At 34.9% G+C, this 26,108-nt stretch overlaps 3 protein-coding genes across 4 annotated transcripts in view; 2 read left to right on the top strand and 1 right to left on the bottom strand.

Moving 5' to 3' along the window:
- Nucleotides 1-350, bottom strand: part of LOC105335239 (small ribosomal subunit protein eS19) — a 75,690-nt gene extending 75,340 nt beyond the window's left edge. Inside the window, exon 1 of the mRNA XM_066076323.1 lies at nucleotides 346-350. The gene's annotated coding sequence lies outside the window, so the exon portion shown is untranslated. The remainder of the gene's footprint in view (nucleotides 1-345) is intronic.
- The window catches only part of LOC105335235 (alpha-1,3-mannosyl-glycoprotein 4-beta-N-acetylglucosaminyltransferase A), a 36,897-nt gene extending 14,007 nt beyond the window's left edge, over nucleotides 1-22,890 (top strand). For both annotated transcript variants that reach the window (XM_011439032.4, XM_066076320.1), the window contains exons 6-14: nucleotides 10,156-10,205; nucleotides 10,624-10,737; nucleotides 11,889-11,964; nucleotides 14,683-14,797; nucleotides 14,894-15,024; nucleotides 15,110-15,217; nucleotides 17,245-17,438; nucleotides 17,639-17,900; nucleotides 18,705-22,890. In XM_011439032.4, the coding sequence (XP_011437334.3) occupies nucleotides 10,156-10,205; nucleotides 10,624-10,737; nucleotides 11,889-11,964; nucleotides 14,683-14,797; nucleotides 14,894-15,024; nucleotides 15,110-15,217; nucleotides 17,245-17,438; nucleotides 17,639-17,900; nucleotides 18,705-18,746 (1,092 nt within the window). In that variant the 3' untranslated portion in view covers nucleotides 18,747-22,890. The remainder of the gene's footprint in view (nucleotides 1-10,155; nucleotides 10,206-10,623; nucleotides 10,738-11,888; nucleotides 11,965-14,682; nucleotides 14,798-14,893; nucleotides 15,025-15,109; nucleotides 15,218-17,244; nucleotides 17,439-17,638; nucleotides 17,901-18,704) is intronic.
- On the top strand, nucleotides 1,257-8,558 carry LOC117685230 (uncharacterized). Its single transcript, XM_066076318.1, has 2 exons — nucleotides 1,257-1,343; nucleotides 1,787-8,558. Exon 2 carries the CDS (start codon nucleotides 1,864-1,866, stop codon nucleotides 7,843-7,845), a length of 5,982 nt encoding a protein of 1,993 aa, XP_065932390.1. The 5' UTR covers nucleotides 1,257-1,343; nucleotides 1,787-1,863; the 3' UTR covers nucleotides 7,846-8,558.
- Nucleotides 22,891-26,108: the final 3,218 nt, after the last annotated feature.

Raw genomic sequence — 26,108 nt, 5'->3', positions numbered from 1 at the left:
ATCCAATTTTTACATAGGAATGTATATAATAAAATGTTAAAAAATCTTCTTCTCAGAAACTAATTGGCCATAAAAAGGTGAAACTTCTGTGGAAGCATCCTCAGGTAGGGTAGATTATAGTCTGTTAAAGTCATGATTCCCAGGGATCAGATGGAGACACAATGGGAATCTTATTTTTTACATAGGAAAATATAGAGTAAAATATTTAAATATCATCTTCTTAAAAAAAACCCATATGGAATGCCTAGAAAAGTGGTAAGTTCAGTGAGAGCAACCTTTATATAGTGTAGATTCGAATTCATCAAAATCTTCAGGATAAGGGTGGGACCCTAAAGGGGCTCCAATTTTGCAAAGGAAAACATTTTAAATTATTTTTAAAAAATCAAATGTTTTATTCTATGGTTATACTAATATGCAAGCATGCCAGACAAATTGTTAAATCTTTAAAATTGTTTAGACTTTAGACTCAAATTTTGATTTATATGTTTATATCTTATTATACCCCCGCTCCGAAGGAGAGGGGGTATACTGTTTTACCCTTGTGTGTGTGTCTGTCTGTCTGTCCGTCCGTCTGTCCGTCCGTCTGTCCGTCCGTAACAAAAAATTCTGTCGCATTTATCTCAGCAACTATTTATTGCAGATGCTTGAAATTTTAACACAGTGTTTGTTAAGGCATGCCATATCGTGGGATATATTTTTGTACCAATCGGACGTCAACTTCCTGTTAAATGACGACTTTGCTTATTTTTTAACCAAAATTTTCAAACAAATTTTCGTCAAGATTTCTCAGCAACTGTTTATCGCAGATGCTTGAAATTTTTACACAGTATTTGTATAGACATGCCATATCGTGGGATATATTTTTGTACCAATCAGACTTCAATTTCCTGTTAAATGACAACTTTGTTTATTTTTAGCAAAAATTTTCAAAAAAATTTCCATCAAAGAATTCGCAGCAACTGTTTATCGCAGATGCTTGAAATTTTTACACAGTATTTGTATAGGCATGCTATATCGTGGGATGTATTTTTGTACCAATCAAACGTCAACTTCCTGTTAAATGATGACTTTGTTTATTTTTTGCCAAAATTTTCAAACAAATTTCCGTCAAAGAATTCTCAGCAACTATTTATTGCAGATGCTTGAAATTTTAACACACTATTTGTTAAGGCATGCCATATTGTGGGATATATTTTTGTATCAATCGGACGTTGTGATGTTCAAGAAACATTCTATGTACGACTTACTGTAGTAAACATTTTGAGTTTCACATGTCGGCTGGAGCCGAGCTGTTTTGCTACAGAGCATTATGTCGTTTTGTGTGAAGTGTGCAGTGCCATAGTGTAAGTGAATGTTTATCGCATTGTATATGTATCTTTCCAGAGTTTTGAGTGAAATTCTAGTATGCATAAGCTTGCATTTTCATGATAGTTGAGTATTTCTCTCCAATGTCTATCGGCCGACATGACCTACTTTCTGCATAGTGCGCAGATTCATATTTTGCATAGCATGCAATTGTTTCATTGTATAAGCATACAATATAAGTCTGTATTTTATCATACAGTATAAGTTCTTGGCAGATTTACGATGTATAAGTAAATGTTTATGTTGTAATTTTGGAAGGTTTTGCAAAACACGTGGTTGCTGATGAAACTTAAATCTATGGAAAGCAGTTCTAGTCAATAATACATTTGTATACGGAAATGTATGGAGTCGCATTATTGTCATAGTTATTATGTTTGTAAATGTATGTGTATTGTAACAACAATTCATTTGTTTTTTGTAGCTTTTTACTAATAAAGTATGGAGACAAGTATGCATTCTTAATCCAGAACAGTAAAAAGACTGGCTCTACAAGCACACATGGCAACCATGAATCCAACAGAAGAGGACACAAGTGGTCGTCCCAGAAGGAAGATCGTTTTGACAGAGACAGGAAGAGCTCTCTTCGAACAGTCTGTTTCAAAATTTTGGACAAAACTGAGAACTGTGCGTAGGAAGTTAGAAGCAGAGATGAAAGAAATGGCTACAGACTCTAAGGAATCTTACCATCTCCAACGAGATAGACTGATCAACCTCGCTAAAGAGTACTGCGGAGTTCAGGAAGAATTGTTGGCCTTTCTGGAACGCTCTAATACAAAGGAGAGTGAGAGAGAGAAAGCATCACAGAACGTAGTGACAGACTTACTCATGGACAAAGTTAGTGAGTTTGTGCGCGGGCTAGACTCAGAAATGTCGTCCTTTGTGATGAGTCCCAAGCCTGTGACAATGAGGAGCCCCAATCCTGTCCAAGTGAAGACTCCGAAGCCTATACAGGTAAAGGCGGAGCCTCGGGATTCCCCAAAGCCTGCGGAACATGAAGACAGAAAGTCTATTCGATCAAGGAGAAGCGCTGGGTCTCATCGATCTGCTGCCTCTTCCATCTCCTTGGCGCAGCAACGTCTTGAAGCGGAGGAGACCAAGGCTAAACTGCAGTACGCACGGAAGGAAGCCAAACTACGTAAAGAGCAGGCATCTATTCAAGTGGACCTGGAAGTCCTTGACGCCGAAAGAGATGCTGCTGTGGCAGAAGCGAAGCTACGTGCTCTTGAGAGCATGGAACCGGACTACATATCTGTTTCCTCCGAATCAGTGGCCGAACCTGTCGTAGAAGTCGAGGATCCGATTGAACGGGCAAGAAACTTTGTCGAAGGGATTAGTCTACAGCCAGTAGAGACAACCTTAAAGGAACCTCTGACAGAAATGTTGAACAAGGAATCCCACAAAGCAACAGAGAAACTTAACAGCGAGTCAGTCAACCCAGTTACGAGAATATCTACACCTGTTCCCAAGGGATTGGAATCATCCAAGAACACTGTGTTTGATATTTCAAGCTTTCTACTTAAGAAAGAACTCATGATCAATAAGCTGGTCAATTTTGACGATAAACCTGAGAACTTTGTACCCTGGAAGACCAGTTTTAAGTCAGTTATTCAGGAGGCATCAGTTTCGCCCTCAGAAGAACTCGATCTCCTCATCAGATGGTTGGGCCCTAGCTCCAAGGAACACGCTAAAAGCATCCGAGCAGCATCAATAGGAAATCCTACACAAGGCTGTGAGACCTTATGGACTAGACTGGAGGAAATATACGGCTCACCTGAACTGATCGAAACAGCAATTAAGACCAAGCTTGCGAATTTCCACCGACTCAGTGCGAACGAACCAAGACGGTTGTATGAACTTTCAGATATTTTGAGCGAAACACTGGCGTTAAAGGAAAATCCAAAATACAATCAACAATTCAGTTATTTTGACTCATCAGTAGGAGTGCTTCCCATTGTTCAGAAGTTAACATCTGGTTTGCAGAATAAGTGGACTTCTAAAGCCTCGAAGTACAAACAGACTCATGGAGTTACTTACCCTCCATTTACTATATTCTGTGAATTTGTGAAGGAAATGTCAACCATGATGAATGACCCTAGCTTACAAGTGACTCAGGCTTTTGTCAAAGAGACACCAAGATACAACCAGCAGAACTTCAAACCTGCAAAATCAGTGAATGTCAAGAAGACTGATTTTAAAGACTCAGGAAGAGACTTTAAGACCACAGGGAAGAGATGCCCTATCCACGATGCTGAGCATACCTTGAATGAGTGCAGGGCTTTCAGGAAGAAATCCGTTCGTGACCGGAAATTATTCCTCAGAGAACATAACTTGTGTTACAGATGTTGCGGATCAGACACGCATACGTTCAAGACCTGCCGCGCAGATATAAGATGCGAGGAATGTGAAAGTTCACAGCACCCTACAGCTCTTCATCCACCTGAAAGCCAGAGACAGAATGGCGGGGAGGGAGCAACCATCCTCTCTAAGTGCACGGCGGTGTGTGGTGAACAGTTTACTGGACGTTCGTGTGCAAAGGCTGTACTTGTGGACGTATATCCGAAAGGAACCCCTTCACAACGTTTACGCATCTATGCTCTGATTGATGACCAGAGCAACACAACACTCGCAAGATCAGAACTGTTTGACTTTATGAATGTGCCTCACTCACAGACACATTTCTTTACACTTACCTCATGTGCGGGCCGCATACAGACGAGTGGTCGTAGGATATCAGGTCTGATGGTAGCAACGACTGATGGTTCTGTTGTGATGGAACTGCCTACCATTACAGAATGTAATGAAATTCCCAATGAGAAACATGAAATACCGACCCTTGATGTAGTGAAACATCACCCACATCTTCAAGACCTACCTTTAGCTCCTATGAATCCACAAGCGGAAATTCTACTACTCATAGGACGTGACCTACTGGAGGCCCATTATGTGCTGTCTCAGAGACTTGGACCTAAGAACTCACCCTTTGCGTTGCAGCTGAAACTAGGTTGGGTCGTCATTGGAGATGTATGTATCAACAAGTCGCATAAACCATCGACTATCAATGTGCTCAAGACTAACATAGTTACCTGTGAACGTCAGTCGATTTTTCAACCCTGTCCTAACAGTTTCCATCTAAAGGAGGACATCGCATCCTGTCGAGATGATGTTGGGTTCCACATTTTCGAGCGGAACAGGGATGATGAAGAAGTTGGGATCTCTGTCGAAGATCGCCAATTCCTCAGGATTATGGACAATGAGTTTGTGAAAGATGAAGACGGGAGATGGAAAGCTCCACTCCCTTTTAAGCTTTGTAGACCGCAGTTAGGGAACAACAGAAGTCAAGCGTTAAAGCGTGCGCTGATGCTAGACAGGGATTTAAAGCGGAACCCTATAAAGAGGGAGCACATGATCACGTTTATGAAATCAATCACGGAAAGTGACGCTTTAGAGATTGCACCACCTGTTCCTCCAGGAAAAGAGTGCTGGTTTTTACCTCTTTTTGGGGTGTATCATCCACGAAAACCAGACAAAATACGTGGAGTTTTCGACTCATCAGTGAGTTATGAAGGTCTCTCTCTCAATAGTGTCTTACTGTCAGGACCTAATCTAACGAATGACTTGCTTGGTATACTGTTACGTTTCCGTATGGACAAAGTAGCCATCATGGCGGACATCCAGCAGATGTTTTACTCATTCCTTGTTAGTGAAGAGGACAGAGACTTTTTGAGGTTCTTCTGGTACAAGAATAACGACTCGGATGAAGAACTTATTGAGTACCGAATGAAGGTTCACGTGTTTGGGAACACACCTTCACCGGCAGTGGCCACTTATGGTCTACGGAAAACAGTAGAGAACGAAGATAGTGATGTAAGGAATTACGTGATGAAGAACTTTTATGTGGATGATGGTCTTATCTCCTTGCCCTCTAGTGCAGAAGCCATTAGATTGCTAAAGAAGACTCAGGTTGCGTTGAACAATGCAAGAATCAGACTCCATAAGATTGTGTCAAACGATGTGGAAGTCATGGAAGCTTTTCCATCTGAGGACTTGGAAAAGAACTTAATGTCACTGGACATTGGATCTGATGATTTGCCTGTCCAGCACAGTCTAGGCCTGTCATGGGACATTAACTCGGACAGCTTCACATACAACACACGCATTCTAGAGAAACCCTTCACAAAGAGAGGACTTCTTTCTGTTGTCAACAGCTTGTTCGACCCTTTGGGTTTTATTGCACCCATAGTGATACATGGCAGAATTCTGTATAGAGAAGTGGGTGAGTGCAACAGTAGTTGGGATGATCCTTTACCTAGTGACCGAGAGGAAGAGTGGACAAGATGGAAGGACTCCCTCAGCTCTCTAGAAGACTTGCACATTCCAAGAATGTTTACGCAGCTTTCCTTAAGCCGTACTCACATGAGGGAAATACATATATTCTCGGACGCTTCTGAGAAAGCGATCTCAGCAGTGGTGTACCTGCGTACAATCAGCAACTCTGGCGATGTTCACGTTGGATTCGTCATTGGGAAATCTAAGATAGCCCCACTTCAGACTACAACTATCCCGCGTCTTGAACTTTGTGCAGCAGTCTTGGGCACAGAGTTGGCTCAGACAGTGTTCAAACACTTGGATATCGACCCAGATGCAGCGACGTACTACACAGATAGTAAGGTAGTACTAGGTTACCTGAACAACCAAACTCGCAGATTTTATAACTATGTCTCGAACCGAGTGGCTGTCATCCACAGACGCTCTAAGCCTTTACAGTGGAAATTTGTACCAACTGCGCAGAATCCAGCAGACATAGGGACTAGATGTTTGACATCGGTAGAAGAGCTAGCAGAGAGTGACTGGCTTAGAGGACCACTTTTACTCAGATCTCCTCATAGTAAAGAAGAAGTTCTTACCTTTCCTTTGGTCTCTCCTGAAGAAGACCATAATGTACGTCCAGAAGTAAGAGTAAAGAAAACGGAAATAAACACACCATTTGTGGCAAGATTTGAAAACTTTTCAACTTGGAAAAGTTTGGTGCGTGCTGTTTATAATCTGAAGAAGATTTGCCGATTGAAAAGAGGAGCTGCAGTTTCAGCAGCATTCGATGTTGAGGTCATGCAAGAAGCTGAGCATTTCATCCTGCAGGAAGTACAAGCTTTCTTTTATAAGGAAGAGATCAGATCTTTGAAAGACGGTAAACCTGTACCCCCTTCAAGCTGCATTGTGACTTTGAACCCATTTATGGACAAACGGGGCATGGTACGTGTTGGCGGACGTCTCAACCAATCTAACCTTCCTGTTGATGAGAAGAACCCAATAATCATCCCTGGAAAATCTCATGTTGCAAGAATTCTTGTGTCCCATTTCCACAGCAAAGTTTATCACCAAGGAAGACTTATCTCAGAAGGTGCAGTGAGGTCCGGTGGGTTCTGGATCACTGGCTGTAAGACACTTGTGAACTCAGTTATACACAAGTGCGTTACCTGCAGGAAACTCCGAGGAAAACTGGAACACCAGCGCATGAGTGACTTACCTGCAGACAGACTGACGCCTGGTCCTCCTTTCTCAGCAGTAGGTGTCGACGTGTTTGGCCCGTGGACTGTAGCCGCGCGCAAGACCAGAGGAGGATTATCTCACAACAAAAGATGGGCGGTACTTTTTACATGTTTGACTTCAAGGGCCATTCACATAGAAGTCATAGAAGAGATGAGCTCTTCATCATTCATAAATGCTCTGCGACGTTTTGTGTCTCTACGTGGCCCAGTGAAGGAGATGCGTTCGGACCGAGGGACCAACTTCTTAGGCGCCCTGGACGCGATTCAAGCGGATGCCGTTTATACAGAGAAACGACCTATTAGAGATTACCTTCGCAACAACAGGATAACATGGACCTTTAATCCACCCCATGCATCACACAGAGGAGGATCATGGGAGAGGATGATTGGGATCTCTCGCAAGATACTAGACTCCATGTTGTTGAACCCAAATGCGAAACAGTTGTCCCATGAAGTCTTGTGCACATTCATGTGTGAAGTGTGTGCAATCGTGAACTCCCGTCCTATTTGTTCACTGTCATGTGATCCTGACAGTCCTTATGTCATCAGTCCGTCAATGCTACTTACCCAGAAAGGTTTCGCAGACATTCCTCCACAGACTTGTGGCGACATAAAGGAAATCTACAAAGCTCAGTGGAAACATGTACAACACCTTTCCGATACCTTTTGGAAGCGTTGGAAGGATGGATACTTACAGAATCTCCAAGCAAGAAGGAAATGGTGTGAGGAACGTCCTGACGTGAAGGAAGGTGACGTGGTCCTATTACGTGACAAGGAGTTGCACCGTGGACAGTGGCCGATGGGTTTGATTGTGAAGACTTTCGAAAGTGGCAACGATCAGAAAGTGAGAACAGTTGAAGTTCGGGTGATCAAAGACGGCAAGGACACAACCTACATTCGACCAATAACGGAATTGGTGCTACTGATTGACTAACTTGTTCAGTTTATTAGTGTGCTTTAGTTTGCTCACATACTGTTTAGATTTTTGTGTATATGATTTATAATTTTGTATAATTGTAATATCCTTGGGATATTAGGCGGGGAGTGTGATGTTCAAGAAACATTCTATGTACGACTTACTGTAGTAAACATTTTGAGTTTCACATGTCGGCTGGAGCCGAGCTGTTTTGCTACAGAGCATTATGTCGTTTTGTGTGAAGTGTGCAGTGCCATAGTGTAAGTGAATGTTTATCGCATTGTATATGTATCTTTCCAGAGTTTTGAGTGAAATTCTAGTATGCATAAGCTTGCATTTTCATGATAGTTGAGTATTTCTCTCCAATGTCTATCGGCCGACATGACCTACTTTCTGCATAGTGCGCAGATTCATATTTTGCATAGCATGCAATTGTTTCATTGTATAAGCATACAATATAAGTCTGTATTTTATCATACAGTATAAGTTCTTGGCAGATTTACGATGTATAAGTAAATGTTTATGTTGTAATTTTGGAAGGTTTTGCAAAACACGTGGTTGCTGATGAAACTTAAATCTATGGAAAGCAGTTCTAGTCAATAATACATTTGTATACGGAAATGTATGGAGTCGCATTATTGTCATAGTTATTATGTTTGTAAATGTATGTGTATTGTAACAACAATTCATTTGTTTTTTGTAGCTTTTTACTAATAAAGTATGGAGACAAGTATGCATTCTTAATCCAGAACAGACGTCAACTTCCTGTTAAATGATGACTTTGTTTATTTTTTAACCAAAATTTTCAAACAAATTTTCGTCAAGATTTCTCAGCAACTGTTTATCGCAGATGCTTGAAATTTTTACACAGTATTTGTATAGACATGCCATATCGTGGGATATATTTTTGTACCAATCAGACTTCAATTTCCTGTTAAATGACAACTTTGTTTATTTTTAGCAAAAATTTTCAAAAAAATTTCCATCAAAGAATTCGCAGCAACTGTTTATCGCAGATGCTTGAAATTTTTACACAGTATTTGTATAGGCATGCTATATCGTGGGATGTATTTTTGTACCAATCAAACGTCAACTTCCTGTTAAATGATGACTTTGTTTATTTTTTGCCAAAATTTTCAAACAAATTTCCGTCAAAGAATTCTCAGCAACTATTTATTGCAGATGCTTGAAATTTTAACACACTATTTGTTAAGGCATGCCATATTGTGGGATATATTTTTGTATCAATCGGACGTCAACTTCCTGTTAAATGATGACTTTGTTTATTTTTTAACCAAAATTTTCAAACAAATTTTCGTGAAAGATTTCTCAGCAACTATTTATCGCAGATGCTTGAAATTTTTACAAAGTGTTTGTATAGGCATGCCATATCGTGGGATGTATTTCTGTACCAAGCAGGTGTCAACTTCCTGTTAAATGACGACTTTGTTTATTTTTAGCCAAAATTTTCAAAAAAATTTTCCTCAAAGATTTCTCAGCAGCTATTTATCACAGATGCTTGAAATTTTAAAACACTATTTGTTTTGGCATGCCATATTGTGGGATATATTTTTGTATCAATCGGACATCAACTTCCTGTTAAATAATGACTTTGTTTATTTTTTGCCAAAATTTTCAAACAAATTTTCGTCAAAGATTTCTCAGCAGCTATTTATCGGAGATGCTTGAAATTTTAACAAAGTGTTTGTTAAGGCATGCCATATCGTGGGATATATTTTTGTACCAATTGGACGTCATCTTCCTATTAAATGAGTACTTTGTTTATTTTAGCCAAAATTTTCAAACAAATTTTCCTCAAAGATTTCTCAGCAGCTATTTATCGCAGATGCTTGAAATTTTAACACACTATTTGTTTAGGCATGCCATATTGTGGGATATATTTCTGTACCAATCAGATGCCAGCTTTCTGTTAAATGTCGACTTTGCTTATTTTGCATATTCACATCAGAGCGGGGGTATCACTAGTGAGCATTGGCTCACAGATATCTTGTTTATAAACAATTGTTTAAGATCTTCTTAAGAACTGCAATGCCGAATATATGATATGATTAATTACCCTGTTACAAAAGGAGCTTAACGATGAACATTAGAATATTCAGGTGAAAAAATTTTAGAACATTTTTTTTATACAGATTACATTAATCTACATTGTCCAGATATTTTGTATATAACTCCATAAAGCTTATTTTATTATGGGGATTGTTGCTCAGGTGAGCGATGTGGCCCATGGGCCTCTTGTTTGTCATGTTATTCTACTTTTCAATCATATTCTAACTTCCACCTTCTAATTTTTCAATCTACTTCCAGCCAAATGATCCTGAGTATGTGCAAGAAGTGGGTAGAGAATTAAGTAAACAGTAAGTTTACCAGAATAAAATGGATGATTGTTTATTCCTTATATATTATGTTGTGATAATTACAAGTACATGTATTACAACCTGATGTTCTTAAATTATAAATCAAGTTTTCTTGTAAATACAGTAGCTATGCTTTACTTGAAAGATGGACATACTATTGTTGTAAAGTGCTATTTTATTCTTCCAAAAGGAATTAAGTTTTGGTGTTGTTGGTTTTTTAACAAAAGATGTCATGTAACTGTTTATATATTTGTCTTCAATTCGCCTACACTTGGGAATTCTTCTCCAAATATGTCTTATTCAGAAATAATATTTTGATATACGATTTTTTCACACGCGTTAAAATAATAACATTCTCTTATTTGTCAGTTGAAAATTCCTTTTATATTTCATGAACAGTTTTTTTTTTTAATTTTAGATTCCCTCAACATTTACAGAGCGGTTTGTTAGAGTTGATATCACCACCAGCTGAATTTTACCCTGATTTTAATAATATCAAGCAAACTTATGGAGATACAAAGGAAAGGGTAAAGTAAGTATAGTACATCCAGTGTAGTCAGTACAATTTCTGGGGTTTAGTCACATGGACTTCTTATGGTAAACATTTTCACAGTAACTGTATACCATGAAATCAAGTAAATTCAAGTTTAATTTGTGTTTCTTAAACAATAAAAATTCTCTTATTGTGTTTCTTGCTGGTATAAATTAAAAAAATACACCTTGTGTTTTGTAATTTTTTCTGAAATAATACGGTAGCTATTTTTACATGATTGTCTTTTTTATATGAAACAACTAAGGAAGCATTTAGTTAAATGTTTTAACATCTCTTTTTGAATCTTTCTTCAATTATCCATATATAGTGATTGAAAATATGTCAATTACCATCATTGAAAAGAAACGGCAAATTCTTCCATATGGAAGTTTCATTGGTACACCTTACATGTACTAAACCTCCGCGTAGATTCGTATCTCTGAGGTCTAATGATGCAAGGTTGACAGTTTGGAAGTCTGTATAGTCGGTACCTCAGTGTAGAAAGAAATGTCTTGTTTCTCAGGCACAGTCACACAACAGGTTAAATGCTGAGTTATTTTAATGCCATATTGAAAAAGAGAATCACTGGAGTTGTACCTCTTTGCAAATCTTGTACTGGATTGAGCTTATTTTAAGGAAGTTGCTCCTCTTTCCATGTTACCAATGGAAATGTAACAACTTTATCCTGCCTGCTGGCGAAGTATGTTACATTTACAGATATGGGTAATGATTCTTTGTTTGGAATCAAATAATAAAAAACAAATTATTATTTGGAATCAAATAATAAAAAATAAAATTTCAGAATACCAATGATATACACTTATTTTGTTGATCATTCATTCACCCCCTTGAATCTTGTTTTTGAGCAACATGTTTTCTACTATTAGTTTACCAGTACATGTATTTTGCTTTATCATTTGATAAGATTGCCATTCTAAAACTGTGAAAACTATACTGGATTGTGTAATTCTCAGGGGACTGAATGACCTTTGAGCTTTTTATTTCATGACAAAAGCAGTCACTAATATCAATGGAATAAGAGTTGGTTTGCAGTATATTATGTAATTTTTTTTTAACAATACCAGTAGATAAATAAATCCTTTTGGAATCTACCACTGACTTTTATTATTGTACATGTCCATGTATTTCAGATGGAGAACCAAACAGAATCTAGACTTTTCCTTTCTAATGATGTATGCCAGAATGAAAGCAGTTTATTATGTACAGGTAAGAACTAAAAGGTGATTTGTATATGCCTCTAATGCTCTGTCAGCATGTCTACAACTTCATTTCAAAAATGGAACTTCTTTCAGTGTGATCCAAGTCATGTAATGCAAGAAGTCTCCACTTCTAAATATATTTGGATGATTTTTCGCCTACAATGGTCTAGAGTTTCTGACAGATCTAGCAAGAATAGTTGACTTATGATGCCCTTACAATTAATGATGCTTGTAGATTTCGGTGTAAACTATCCTGACTTTGATGAACAAGTTTCTGGTTTCACTGAGTTACAGATCATTAAAAATCGAGGATAATTTGTCTGTTTATAAGTCTGAGCAATTTTGAATTGGACATTCTTTAAGACAATGTAAACCAAATCATATCTGTACGTGAAATATAGAAGTTATCAATTGAATAAACTGGCGGCTCTTTCCGTCGTCCATCGTTTGTAGGGAAAATCTTGCATGCATATCTTAATTTAACTGAAGCATTAAGAACACACCAGGCGGTAATGATTTTACTGAAACAAATCTCGATGATAATACTAGTGTTGTCAATGAGCACTAGCTATATTAACTGCTAACTTGCATTTGATTTATCGATAAAAAATACATTTTATATAGTAAATTTATAGATACCGGGTAATACAGAAGATTCCTTATTTTACACGAGTACTTAATTCCAAGTGTATTGTGTAAAATTAAACTGTTTTGCATCAAGTCACAAGAATATGGTATTAAAACACCAAATTTTTATCATAGTTTCATTTAGTTTTCAGATATAGTTTCATATAAAAGCGAGATTTTTAAAATCCACGAAGATGTGCTTCGTGTAATTTTAATCGGATATTAATTCCTCTTCTGATTTGACAACACTAGATTATACTAATTAGATTATCAGTGACCATTTTGTATGATTGTCTTGTGGTTGACTGCATTTACTGCATTTACTTTTACTTTTCAAGCATTAGCATGGAATGTTTGTTAATGTTTTCAGATAAAAGAGTCCTGGTAAATGTGCGACACAGTATTTTCTTATTATCTTTATTTTGATTTGCTTTTTCTAATCATGTATTCTTTTCTCTTCATCTGCATACACTGTTCATTTATCCAATGTTTAGCCATTTTTAATGCACTTCTGTGATGATATCAGATAATCTTATTCCTGACAATACCTAACTGTAACATAACTTAACCTTGGGGAGGGGGGATCATTCAGGCAGAGATTTCTGTTAAATAAAAGTCACTCACTATGTGTTGGTGTTTAAAAGCTTGATAAAATTTGATTTGAATTTATCTTTTAAAGTCTATAAATATGGCACTGTAGAAGTACTTATTTGCAAGATTACCCAATATGATGGTGTTTCTATGGTTGAATTTCATATGTAAACTTGCGAAATTATGTCAATTGAAATGGAAGGCAAGGGAATAAATAAGGTTTCTCAACCTTTCCCCACAGGCCAAGAAAAAACAGCAGTGCTATATGTGCAGTTGAAAATAAACATCCACTCTGTAATATCATTGTATGTGTCATAACGTCAATACTACATGAAATGCAAGTCAGAAAAGTCCTATCCACTGTGTGGGGAACCAGTGTGAACCAGTGGGGAATCCAGTACTAACATACCACCCCTGTCAATCAGTCTTAAACGGGCATGGCTGTGATGTTGGTCAAAAATTGTTTTTCTGATTTTAATGTTTACAATGCTTTGGAAAGGCATTTTTAATAGGGAACTGATATTTGAGTGCCATGCATCAAGTTATAAGCAAGTCAAAGAGCTTACAATTATTTGCTATGTAGATAAAGCTTTTACATTTTGAATGCTGAAGTCAAAATTCCAGTTTTAGACCTAAAATGAATGTGTTTAACATTACGAATTGTTTATTTATGTTTAAAATGAATGAACAAAAATAGACAAAATAGCTTGAAAAAGATTTTTTACTGGTATATTAAACCTATATAAACAAAAGCAGGACACAAGCCTTGTATTCGTGACAGATTTGTGAGCCTTGTTGTATCTTGCTTATAACTCTATGACTGACTCTCAAATTTCATTTGATCATTAGAAATGCATTCCTAAAGCATTGTAAATAATAAAAACAGAAAAAATAGAATTTGACCAGCATCGTGACCAAGTCCCTTTATAAATCTCTTTGTATCACAATATATCACTACATAATGAACAGTACTAACTGAGTGTATAGTAAAGAAATTGTGTGCTGTGTAATTTTGTTGGACATTAATTTATTAATAATGCATTGACAAAAGTTTTTCATATTTATGTAGAAGTACTAATCAGTTTTAATTCTTTCTTTTTTTGATGAGTTAGTTGGTAGTTGTAGTTTTGATTGTTTACAAAAGCGTTGCAGTGTTAGATTTATTTTACCAGCTTTTACAATAATATCGTGGAAACAACTATTTAAATATAGCATGTGAAAAAAAGTATTACTATGAAGAAGGAAAAGGATGAATTTTATTAATATTTTTGCTATTGTTTATTTGGTGTTTTTTTTTTTAGCTTACAGCCTTACTGGTAGTTAAAAGATAATTTTGAGTGTTTGTTCAATGCCTTCTTATAAATACATTTCATTACTGTTTGGAATGTTGATCCAATGTACGTCATTCCTTTACATGCTCTGTGCCTCCATTATCTGAGTGTGTAAATTCATCCATATAGATTTCAAATTTACTATCGGTACAAAATTTCTCATCTGTAAAATGCAGCTTGAAGATGATGTGATTGCCAAGCCAGGCTATTTCTCCATTATGAAAACATTTGCTGAACAGCAAAGCTCAAGTACCTGGGTACTGTTGGAGTTTTCTACTCTGGGATTCATAGGTATGTTTGAAATTTTTAGATTTTAATTCAAACTAGAGCTTAATTTCCTTAAACTTCATAATCAAATGATCATTGACTTAATTTTTTTTTTTTTAGGCAAAATGTTCAAATCGCGCGACTTGCCGATGATGGTGGAGTTTTTCTTGATGTTTTACCAGGACAAGCCCATTGATTGGCTGCTGGATTATTTTCTGGCTGTAAAAGTTTGCAACCCAGAAAAGGATCATGTACGTCAAAGAAATCAAAAAATGATAGACTGATTGATCTCCATATTTTATGAATTTATAAAAATCTTATTTTTTTCTCATTTAGAAACACTGCAATCGAATGAAGGGAGAAATGCGTCGGAGATATAAGCCCTCTCTCTTCCAGCATGTAGGGACACATTCCTCATTAAAAGGAAAAGTCCAAAAATTAAAAGTAAGTTGCACATATAAATATGTATAAATACATTAATTTTGGGGAAATCAACAGATTTGTAGATTTTTATAAAATACAATGTTCACAATTATCAGAAGTCCATCTTTCAAGCTATGTGGATGTACTGGATGAGTAAAGAAAGCTTATACCAAATGTAATTCAACTTACAATCTTAACACATATTCTTTCCTACTTGGTGAAAATAATTTTTTTCCCTTCTGTATATTGTGTAATGCTGTTGAGGTGGTATGGGACTCCTCCTTATAGTGAAGGACTTATAAAAAAACCCACCAAAAACAATGATATTAACTATAATTTTAAACTTTAGATGATTAACTGTATAGCACAATATGATAACGTATCAGCACTAATCTGCAAGTCATGAGTTTGAAACTTGCCAAGGATTTTACAATAGTTTGCTATGATTATTCCCCTTCATCCCCCCCCCCCCCCCCAAAAAAATTCTTCTCAATTATAAACTTTCTAATCACCTTTTGTTCAGTGTCCATATGTCTGTCCATCTGTAAACTTTTTACATTTTTCATTTTTAACTTCTCCAGAACCACTGGACCAATTTCAGCCAAACTGCACTCAAAGCATTATTGAATGAAGGGAATTTAAGTTTGTTAAAATAAAGGGCCATACCCTCTGTAATTAAGATAAGAGATAATTAAGAATTATTGAAATTTTTGGTATTTTTCAAAAATCATCTTCTCAGAACTATTTGGCCAGAAAAGCTGAAACTTGTGTGGATTGAAGCATCCTCAGATAGTTTAGATACATGTTTGTTCAAATCATGATCCCTTGGGGTAGGGTGGGGCAACAATTGGGGGGGGGGGCAAATTTTTACATAGGAATACATACCAGTATAGAAAAACCTCCAAGATCTTCTCAGAAGGTAATTGGCTAGAAAATGTTTAACTTGTGTCAAAGCATCCTCAGGTAGTGTAGATTGAAAATTTTTCAAATCATGATCCATGGGGGAAGGATGGCGCCACAATGGGGGTTGAATTTTTACATTGGAAAACCCATTAAATGATTCTCAAAAACTCATTATGACCTCAAACTGATTATGACCTCTGCATGGACATTTATTTAGCCCCACATGGAGCTCAAATTTTGATGTAGGTTTATGCATGTATTTATAGATTTGAAATCATGCTGTTACAAAAGGGGCTCAATGTTTATCATATTAAATCTGAGAAGTCACATAGCTTTATGTTTTGCAGTTTAGATTTGAGTTATCTGCCCATTGTATAAAATAAAAAATAAAAAAACAACTCCATATTATAGGTTGGAAATTGATGCATTTTTAATGACGAGAAAGTCCCACCAGTTTTTTACTACAAGATGAATATGAAAATCTAGATAATTAAGGATTTTTTCCTATGTCTATAGACTTCACTGCATCTTTCAACAGGCAGTAAAAATAATTCAAACATTTGAAAATTCCCAGAGGGACACAATTGAGTAAACCCTTCAAAATGGTTTAAGGAATGAATTCAATATTTATTAGTTTTATACGATATAAAATGGTTTGGGGCAGTTTACGCTTTATAAACCGTGAATTCATTCCTTATAATTTAATTTTTTTGCTATCAATTGTTGATAAAAACAGTCATTTGATCTATAAAATGACATCATATTGTACAAAATTCAAACGTAACGTCAGGCGGATTGATACGTTTTTGACGTTAGTCTTACTATGACGTAGGCAACATTCTTTATATGATATAAAATAAATTTTTTAACCAATCAGAAAGCGTGTTACAACCAGAATTAAATTATATCAAGATATTTGAGGTCAAACTTTCTATTATTTGTTCTTTTATTTGACGCCGTAAATTATTCATTTTTTTTACAGGCTTGCTCTGTATACAGCTAAAAACACTTGCATGGATATATGTATATATATTTCTTAATAAATTGTATAAATTGTTAAAATACCGGTATGCTTAAATATTTAACTGATATTATCAACAATTTTATGTGCTAATGCTGTTAATTTTTCATCTTTTTAATTTCAGGAAAAAGACTTTGGAAAGCTGATGTTGCATAGAGCTCATGTAAACCCTAGGGCCAATCTAAAAACTTCATTAAAAGCTTATCAGAAGTTTACTCTGCACAAAGCTTACATTGGAGAGGATGTGTTTTGGGCCACAACTCCTGCCAAGGGAGACTACATCCAGTTCAAGCTGGACCCACCAATACATGTAGAGGAGTAGGTATTCAGAGACGGCACTTATCAACAAACTCAAAACAAAAGACTGGAAACAGATTTCCTTTACAAGCAAGCAAGACTGTTCCCTACATACCAAGATATTAATCTTGGGATTTTGCCTCTGTATAAAATAAGAGATTAAATAAATATCATTTGATACTTATATTGCTATATATTTGAATGTTTATTTTGTTTCTAAGGATATTGATCAGGACTGGAAATCCTGATCACAAGGATGATGTTTTGGTGAATGGCTCTCTGCTTGTACTGCCCGTGGAGTCCTCCAGACCTGTGTCCACCCTGCAGGATTCCACCTTCACAGTCACCAGCTCAGGCTTCCTCTTAGTCGCTTCATTTAAAGAGGGACTGGCTCATGTACAGTTCAATGAGAATATGGAGAAAATTTCTTGTGTGAAAGTGGTAGTGGAGGCAGACAACGAAAACTGGATGATTGTCAGTGAGGTGAGAATAATTTATGGAGAGTAAAGCAAGCTCTATGGACAAACCCTCAATAAACCCATTGAATAAGAATGAATTAAAGCTGTGGCAAATTCTAAACTTTTGCCAAGAACTTTTTTTGTGACTGCATCCCAGAATTCCTTTGTTGCCTGTAGACCTTCATCATATTGATTTTAAAAAAGTAACAGGAAGGCAAATGCAAAATTTGGTCAAATCTTAGGTTGCATTGTGATTAATTAAATTGCAAAGTATCCTTTGATGCATCTCCTATTTGCTGAACATCATCTAGATTAGCACAATGGCAAAAATAAGTTGTTGCAGTATAGTTTTTGGTCTTTTGGTAAATGCTTATATAAAGTCAATACAAATAAAAGTTGATTTACAATTTATTTATTTTTACAATCTGATGATCACCCACACCCCCACAAAAAAAAAAAAACAATTGTAATAATTGCTAAAAAGTTTTTTTTTTTTTTAATTTAATTGTCAGTTTGTTCTATTCGAAATAAACATTGATTTATGGTAATTTGGCCATTATTTCTTGAGCCTATGTTAATTAAGCCTTGTTTATTATCCATGGTTAGTCATTGCACTGTTAAAATTCCACCTGTGTATCTATCACACAATGCCATTTGGATCACTACATAAAAGTTAGAACAGAAACAAATTGGCATATCAAACTTTTTAAAACTGTTAAAAATATCAAACAAATAGATGAATCCTGCTTTTGCTTCTAGTACATGTACATTGAATACCTAGTACATGTAAGTGGTATAGATTTGTGGACTTTTTTGTTGTTGTTTACAGATCCATATTAAAGAAAGGAAAATATCAACGCCTCCAAGCTAGCATTGGCCATCTCCTTCTTTTGAAATGTTTTTATGCAATTGGGTTGATTGTACGTGGTGTGTTGATTCTTGTCCCACCAACAGCGATTGAAATAGGGACCACTGGTCATCGATGGAAAGGTCTGCAGAGTCAATCAAGTGCACATGTACTGATGATAGTTGTTTATATTGATACCCAGAAATACTGTGATTATACATTATGTATTGAGAATATGAATATCTAAAGGTATATATAGCTTGAATTACCCAGGCTTTGTTTTTTGGGGTTTTTTTTCAAATTTGAGTGCAGGTAGGTGTTGTGTATCTCACAATTAAATTGTATCTCATACTGTCATAGTTATTTACCAGGACCTATATAAATCTTCATATTTGATGATTATTTGATTAAGACATCGGATATTTACAACACAGCTGTGCATAAAAAAGTTGCAGCCAATACACACATTCACTCTGGTACTAATCTCATAATTTTTCTGTCATTCTGTTAAGATATTTTTGATCTGATTCTGAGCAATAAATACATATACCCACTTTTCAATCATTCTGAATGTATCAATCTCTTGTTTCCATTATTGTGATTAATACAAAAATAGACCAAGTTAGGCAATGTTAACAAAACAAAATATTTTTCAAAATTTTGATCATTTAATAAATATGCCATATATACCTTTACATACTTTATATTCGACATGATTGTACCTTTCCATCATGTCTAAATAGTACCAAAACTTGTTGATTATTCATGCTAATGCTATTACACATATTGATTGTGGTTTTTAAGGGAAAAGAAAAGTTGATGATTATATTATCTTATGAACTTGAATTGTTAAAGCATATGGCATCTGAAGAGACCTGTGTCGTAATTAACCGATGGACAAAGTTTTTCAAAAATCTTTTTGGAACTTATTGATTTCATTTATTAAACAGAATAACACCAGTCTATTAAATTTTTATGCACTTAGAGTCTCTTTGGTGCAAAAAATTGCAATTAACAATAGTTATTTTTTAAAATCACATTGTAAATGATAAGATATTATCTGTCCAGTTCATAGGCTTTGAGGCAATTTAGATATCTATTAGACAGTTACTTTATAAGCTTTATTTATCCAGATTTGAATTTTATTATTACCTTGTATTTTATAAAGTGTGTTTTAAAAGTTATGTAAGAGTATTTTACTCTACATCCCTCACTGGTGGTATAAGTTTACATGGTTTAAGTAAGGGGTACGTACATTTGACATGTACAAGGAGTTAAGAGGTGGATTCATAGCAGCATCAGGTAACAGATAACAACGGATGTATGACAAGATAAACATGAAGAGGTCTTCCTTTTCCCATAGAGGAAAATTAAACTGTTGTTTTGATATTTAGTATTTACTCAATGTACACATCATTTTGATGTCTTTTTTACATCATAGGTTATTGCACATGTATTTGTTTTCCATTCTTTTTCCTAGTCACTGTTGCCTGAATATTTACATGTATATACAATCACATGTATATTTTACTGTCTACATTGAAAAATTGCAGTTGTGTTTTTAATTTTGCCAAAGAATCCCCCCCCCCCCAAGAGTTTGACAATACATGTACCAGATGAGTCGTTTTAATGAGAACTGTTCACACACATGTACATAGAGACGAAGCTTTAATTTCTAGTGTCTTTATACTCTATCATTGTTTTATTTACAACCTGTGAAGGGATACAGCAATTCTCATAATTTCTTGGGCCTTTCTGGTAGAGCTTTGAAAATACCTCAAATATAATTCCTTTACGAGTTTGTAATATCTTTTTAATAAAAGGGAGTTACTCCCTATCAATTCGAAGTGTTAGTTAACAAGACAGACTTATTGGGGTTTTTTGATTTTTATATTGTTGGGTTTATTAAATTTTTAAATCAATCTCAATATGATGCATTTAATACCATATATTTCTTTTAGTACCATATGTTTAAAGAAGGTATGGGCTGGGGGTGAGGTTATTATGGATGCTTCTATGATATACAAGTACATGTATTGTTTTTATGGTTGTCGGAAAGGCCAAGAAAGTAAGTTCCAATTGGGAGTACAGATATCTGTAGAATTCATGTCTGTGATATCTCCATAGCCTCCTTTCTTATTTTAGTCTAAAGCTTTTATGGCATTGATTGTATTGTAAAGATAAAAAAGATGCCAATGACTCCTGTCCAAAGATGATATGAATTTTTAATAAGAAGCGCTAAGTGTGATTGATTTTTTTTTTCTTTTAGAAAAGTCGTACCAGGTAATTAAAGTAATTGAGATTTTCTGTGATTTTATTTTTAAAAACTCATTTAAGTTTTTAAGTTCCAATTTGTAAAACAAAGAGTGCTATCACTTTCACCTATGCTTATATGAATTAAGTCAAATGATGTTAAAAAAAAAATTAATAACAATTGAAAGCTAAGCAAAAGAAAATAATCAAATCAGCTGGTATATTCTGAGTGAGGCTACTTATTTAAAAACACTTAAGTATTTCTGTTTACTTTAGAATCAATTGTCCTTAAGCAGAAATGTATCGAGCAGACACACTTGGTCCCCTTCAATTTTTTAGTACATGTAACTTTGAATTTATTCTGGACCCACCAAAAATGAATTTCAAAAAACTTTTAACAACACAGATTTAGGAAAATTCAAACAATTGGATTATTTTAGTGCAGTAGAGGTTAAAGTGTGCAAGAAATCAAAAACACTTCTTTTATTCTTTATTAAGATTATTCATTAAATCAAATCATACAGCTTGAAGAAAAAGGGATTTTACTGAGTAAAATTTTGCATTCAAAATATTTTGGATAATTATGCATTTAGATTAACTCTAACCTTGTATATGATAAAAGTAATGATTTTTTTTTTATGATTTGACAGCAAGTAATCTTCCATGTTTGAAAAATATCCCTGCATAAAAACATTTTCATAAATTGAAATGCTGCTTTTGAATGTAATTTTGATAATTATACAACTCTTATTTAAATCATTTTAAGACCAAAGATTAATTCAATGTATAAATCATCCAATCAATGGGCAGTTTAAATTTTTAGAGTCATAGAGTCACTAAATGGCCTTGTTGTTTGAATATAGCATATTTGCCCCCCCCCCCCCCCCCCATTTGATGTCCCATTCCTAAAAGGACCCTATACTCTTCACCCCTCCATTCATTTCATTTGTTTTTTGTTTTAACAACCACCAACAGATATCTTATCTTATTTTTGTTGAATTACATTAGTGTTCCTGATATATAAGATTAAAACATTCTTGAAATTTGTTTTTGAAAATTATTGAAATTAGCAATTAATAAATCCATTGTCATTTTTCAGGCACAAATTTGTTAAAAAGGAGAATGCCTATATTTATTAACATGTATGCTATTTGAGTTTTGAATAATAATGGCAAGGCAAATGTTATAAAAGATCATGCAAGGTTAAGACTTGGTGCCAAACATCAAGGGTATTCACTATTGTAGCCTCTATGGTAAGGGTACTTTGTAATGTCAGTAAGGGTTGTAGAAGATTAATGTGTATATCTGTCACTTTATTGTCTACCTTCTTTTCATCAAATTTAATCCTGCTTTTGTGCTTCAATGTCTGCAAGCCATTCATTGAATTTCATTGTAGTTTTGGTGAATTTTTTACATGTTACTACAAATTCATCGATTTAATCTTAATTGTTAAAGCTCTTTTATTCTGATTTTAAAAAAAACATAAATTTTATATTAGAAAGAAAGGTAAGACTTAAAATTCATTCCACCATAAATTTGCACGTTTAGTTTGCGTGCAGAAAATTGTGCCATTAGCAATCAAATCACATTTTAAAAATTGTTGAATTTGAGATATAATCATTTATATAAATGATTGTTTGATGTATATACATGATTAAAACAGCATTGTTACACATATGCTTAATGTTCTTGATAATCTTGTTGCGGGATTTTTTTCATAAAATACATATTGTTTTTAATTCTATTATTGTTGATAAATGTTTACAAGTTTTTGTGGCAATATTTAGTACACGATAGTAAACCATTTTCCACTAAGACCCGGTTTTTAATTGCTGTACATTTCATTCACTCAGTGTAGCCATAATTTTGTGATAAATTTAATTTGGTCCCAAATCAATAAAAAAATTAAATTCTATTGCTGTCTGTTTCCTTTTGAGCATTAGTTTCAATCAGTGGTATATATAAGGAAGAATGTCAACACTAGCTACTGGTTTGGCAGTGGTACTGTATTATGTACCAGTACGAGAATTCCTTTACCAACACTAGAATTAAAAATGTTGCTATGAATTGGCTTAATCTTAACAGACAACTTCTGAAATGTTTTAAAGTCAGTTTTAGGTATTATAACGCGTTTCCCTTCTATCTCTTCTCTGACGACCCAGATACAATAGATTCATCACGTATACTGGCGAATCGCACTGCGACTCGACTCTGTTACTGTCACTTGGACATAAGCTGTCATATAATTATTTATTTATTTATCCTACTTGTAAATTTGACGAATAAATAACGGTACATATTTCTCCTATTCACAAACAAAAGAAGCCAAAAAAGGTATCTAGGAAGAATTTAATAGACTTTCACACACATTGTCTAATGATAATTAAGTACATGTATATCAAATAATGCAACAGAACGACATAAAACTTTTTAACTCGAGCACAGATTTAGAGGGGAAAGGAGGGGTCTGACCCCCAACCCCGGAGTTTGCAGAGCAATTGAATTCATTTAGAAAAGACTATCAGAAATATGCAATGATACCACAGCCCGTGGAAATATGAACCCAATATATTATTTGGTAGAAAAATAGGATATATCGGATATATATGGAAGAAAGCGTTTATGAAAAAAAAAGAGTTAACAAAATTGGGTTGGTGAGGTAATTATTTATCCGCCCCTGAAACTGGAAAGAGAGATTAATGAAAATCGGCAGAGAGAGAAAGAAAGTTATGCTTTTAGATGCTATATTTAGTTACTATGGTCGAAACATGAAGAAGATGGGTGAATAAGGCGTGTAAAATGCCCATATGAGGAATGATTAGATACTGCAAAATTAAAGTACCATTAAATCTCATAATTTTTTTTAAATAATTAAAAACAGTGTATATTTAACGTAACATCGGTTTGTAACCCTTTAATATTTTAAATACTTGTAATAGTTTGATTTAAACTGGCGTATGCGTGTCAAAACCTCCAAATAGTGTCGTTTTTATAACTTCAATGCCTTTTCTCTTATAGAGTGGGTCTGAGCTACATATGTTTGTCATAGTCTAAATGCGGTTTAATGGAATTTAAACCGATTTTAATCAACAAAAATGTAGAGAGATGACCCACTATACTTTAAAAATGTCATTTTCTAGCCCAACAATTGAACGTTTTAGAAAAATAATACAAGTACGTAAATTCGTGGCCAGTGTCACATATAGCATTTAAACAACGCACAATGTTGTGAATGAAATGGCTCAGTGTTTAGAGCACCAAACATTAGGTAACTTTATAGAGCTTAGGTTTTTAAGGTTGTGGGTTAGATACCACCAAAACTTAAGGATTTTTTAATTTTTCTTATAGTTTTTTGTAAATATTTCAAACTGAAAATAGTTAAAAATTACCCTTTTGTAAACTTGTATTATAACATATTAAATATATTTAATTGAAAAAATGTTAAATTGGAAATTGTATTTTACGACTAAACCGAATGGGCAGTTGCGCCATCTTATTCCCCCATCTTCTTTCATTTTTGATGGTTTCTTTTTCATATATTAAATGAATGTTTGAGAATGTGAAAAAATTCTCCTTTATCTCCCAGTGTCGTATTAATTTTTATAAGTTAAATTATCCAGATACTTTTGGGAATTTTGAAAACGGAATTGTTTTCTTTTCCGACATTCTTTAGAAAATTGATTTAAGTATCTGAATTTTCATTCTGACACATCTTCCTGGGTATTTATGATTGTCAAGAATAAAAAGTTCAGCGGTTGCGAGGGGGTGTTTATTGACATTTGATATGAGAATTTGAAGGATTTAATGGGGCTTTAAGAATCTGAATATAATCAATGTATTATTAACAAATACATGGATATGTGGAATTTAAAAATGTACAGACGATATGTGTATTTCAGTAGATATTTTTTGCATGAAGGAAAAAATTTCATTTCGCCATTTTCACACACATAAATTATCATTATAATGACTTTAACATATTGTTTTCCACATATATAACAAGTACTTGAAACTTTTTGGATGGATTTTAAGCGTTTTGTACATCTATGTAATAATGCTTTTAGACATCTTAGTTTAGGATATTTCTAACATCGTTTTGGTTTTCACAACTGAGTTTGGTTTAGGATGGGCCTAAATTATTTCTATGATTTGTCTTAGGAACTTTCTTAAGAAGAATCTTAAGAAATATTCGTAAACATGCCTGCTTCTGGTATTTGTCAAACATTAAAATACCAAAGTCATAGTTTTATCACCACTAATGGTGGTATAGTGCCACAAAATAGTAGTATTTAGTCTGTGGGTGGTTCTAGAATAGCTAATGTCATTATACTGAATAAAATCAGTGAATGGATGATGGGCAAAATCTACAAGAGCCAAGAGGATGAAATACTAGGAGCATTCTGGTTGCACAAGTTATTTGCAAATGAGATGATTTTGCTTGGCAAATTCTTGTATTTTTATCAAGGTCAAATTTCGCCAGTACAGACATCGACCACTTTTTTTGAAAATATGGAACACAATTCTAAAGTCCCATAGACACATTTCAGAACAAAGGTACATGTATTCAAAAGGGAAACATCGACATTTTTGTTGACACGTAAAACAACCCTAGATACAAGAGATAATTGGAGGATACTGAATGAACGATTCAGCGATAAACTTGATTTCTTTGGTTTTATTAAACGGTGGTTTTGAGAATAATTGTAATTACTGGTTTCAAGAAATGATAAGTCATTTCAATAATTTGGAAGGCAACACCTGGCACCTCTAAAGAGAGACTTTTGTGAAGTAGAGGGCGTGCTCAGATTGCAGATCAGGCCATCTAATTCTGTAAACGGTCATTCCATAGTGTACAGAGATTCCTCCCTGCTTGGGATCCCTCCCTTTATTTGCCTTGTCCCGCCGACATGTAAGATAGGGCACGCACAAAGGTGGAGATTGATCACCAGATGGACGCTCAGTGGCATTGCAGAAATGCGATGCCTGCTGCGATCTATGCAGCTCGATCGGTGCTAGAAAGGATGGGTCGTTCCATCAAAAGTTTTTTTCTTCCTGAAAGTTCCTCCGTAAACACCTCGGCTCTCTACAGATGGGTGGATGGAATGTCTGTATGTGTTGCACCAGAAAACAGAT

Source organism: Magallana gigas, chromosome 2 (assembly GCF_963853765.1).
Source record: "Magallana gigas chromosome 2, xbMagGiga1.1, whole genome shotgun sequence".
In the NCBI taxonomy this organism is placed as follows: Eukaryota; Metazoa; Mollusca; class Bivalvia; order Ostreida; family Ostreidae; genus Magallana; species Magallana gigas.
The sequence above is the reverse complement of the archived record's forward strand: the minus strand, read 5'-3'. Positions and strand labels throughout refer to the sequence as shown.

Coding starts and splice junctions, on each gene's coding strand:
- LOC117685230 (XM_066076318.1), top strand. CDS start 1,864: ATGGCAACCATGAATCCAACAGAAGAGGACACAAGTGGTCGTCCCAGA.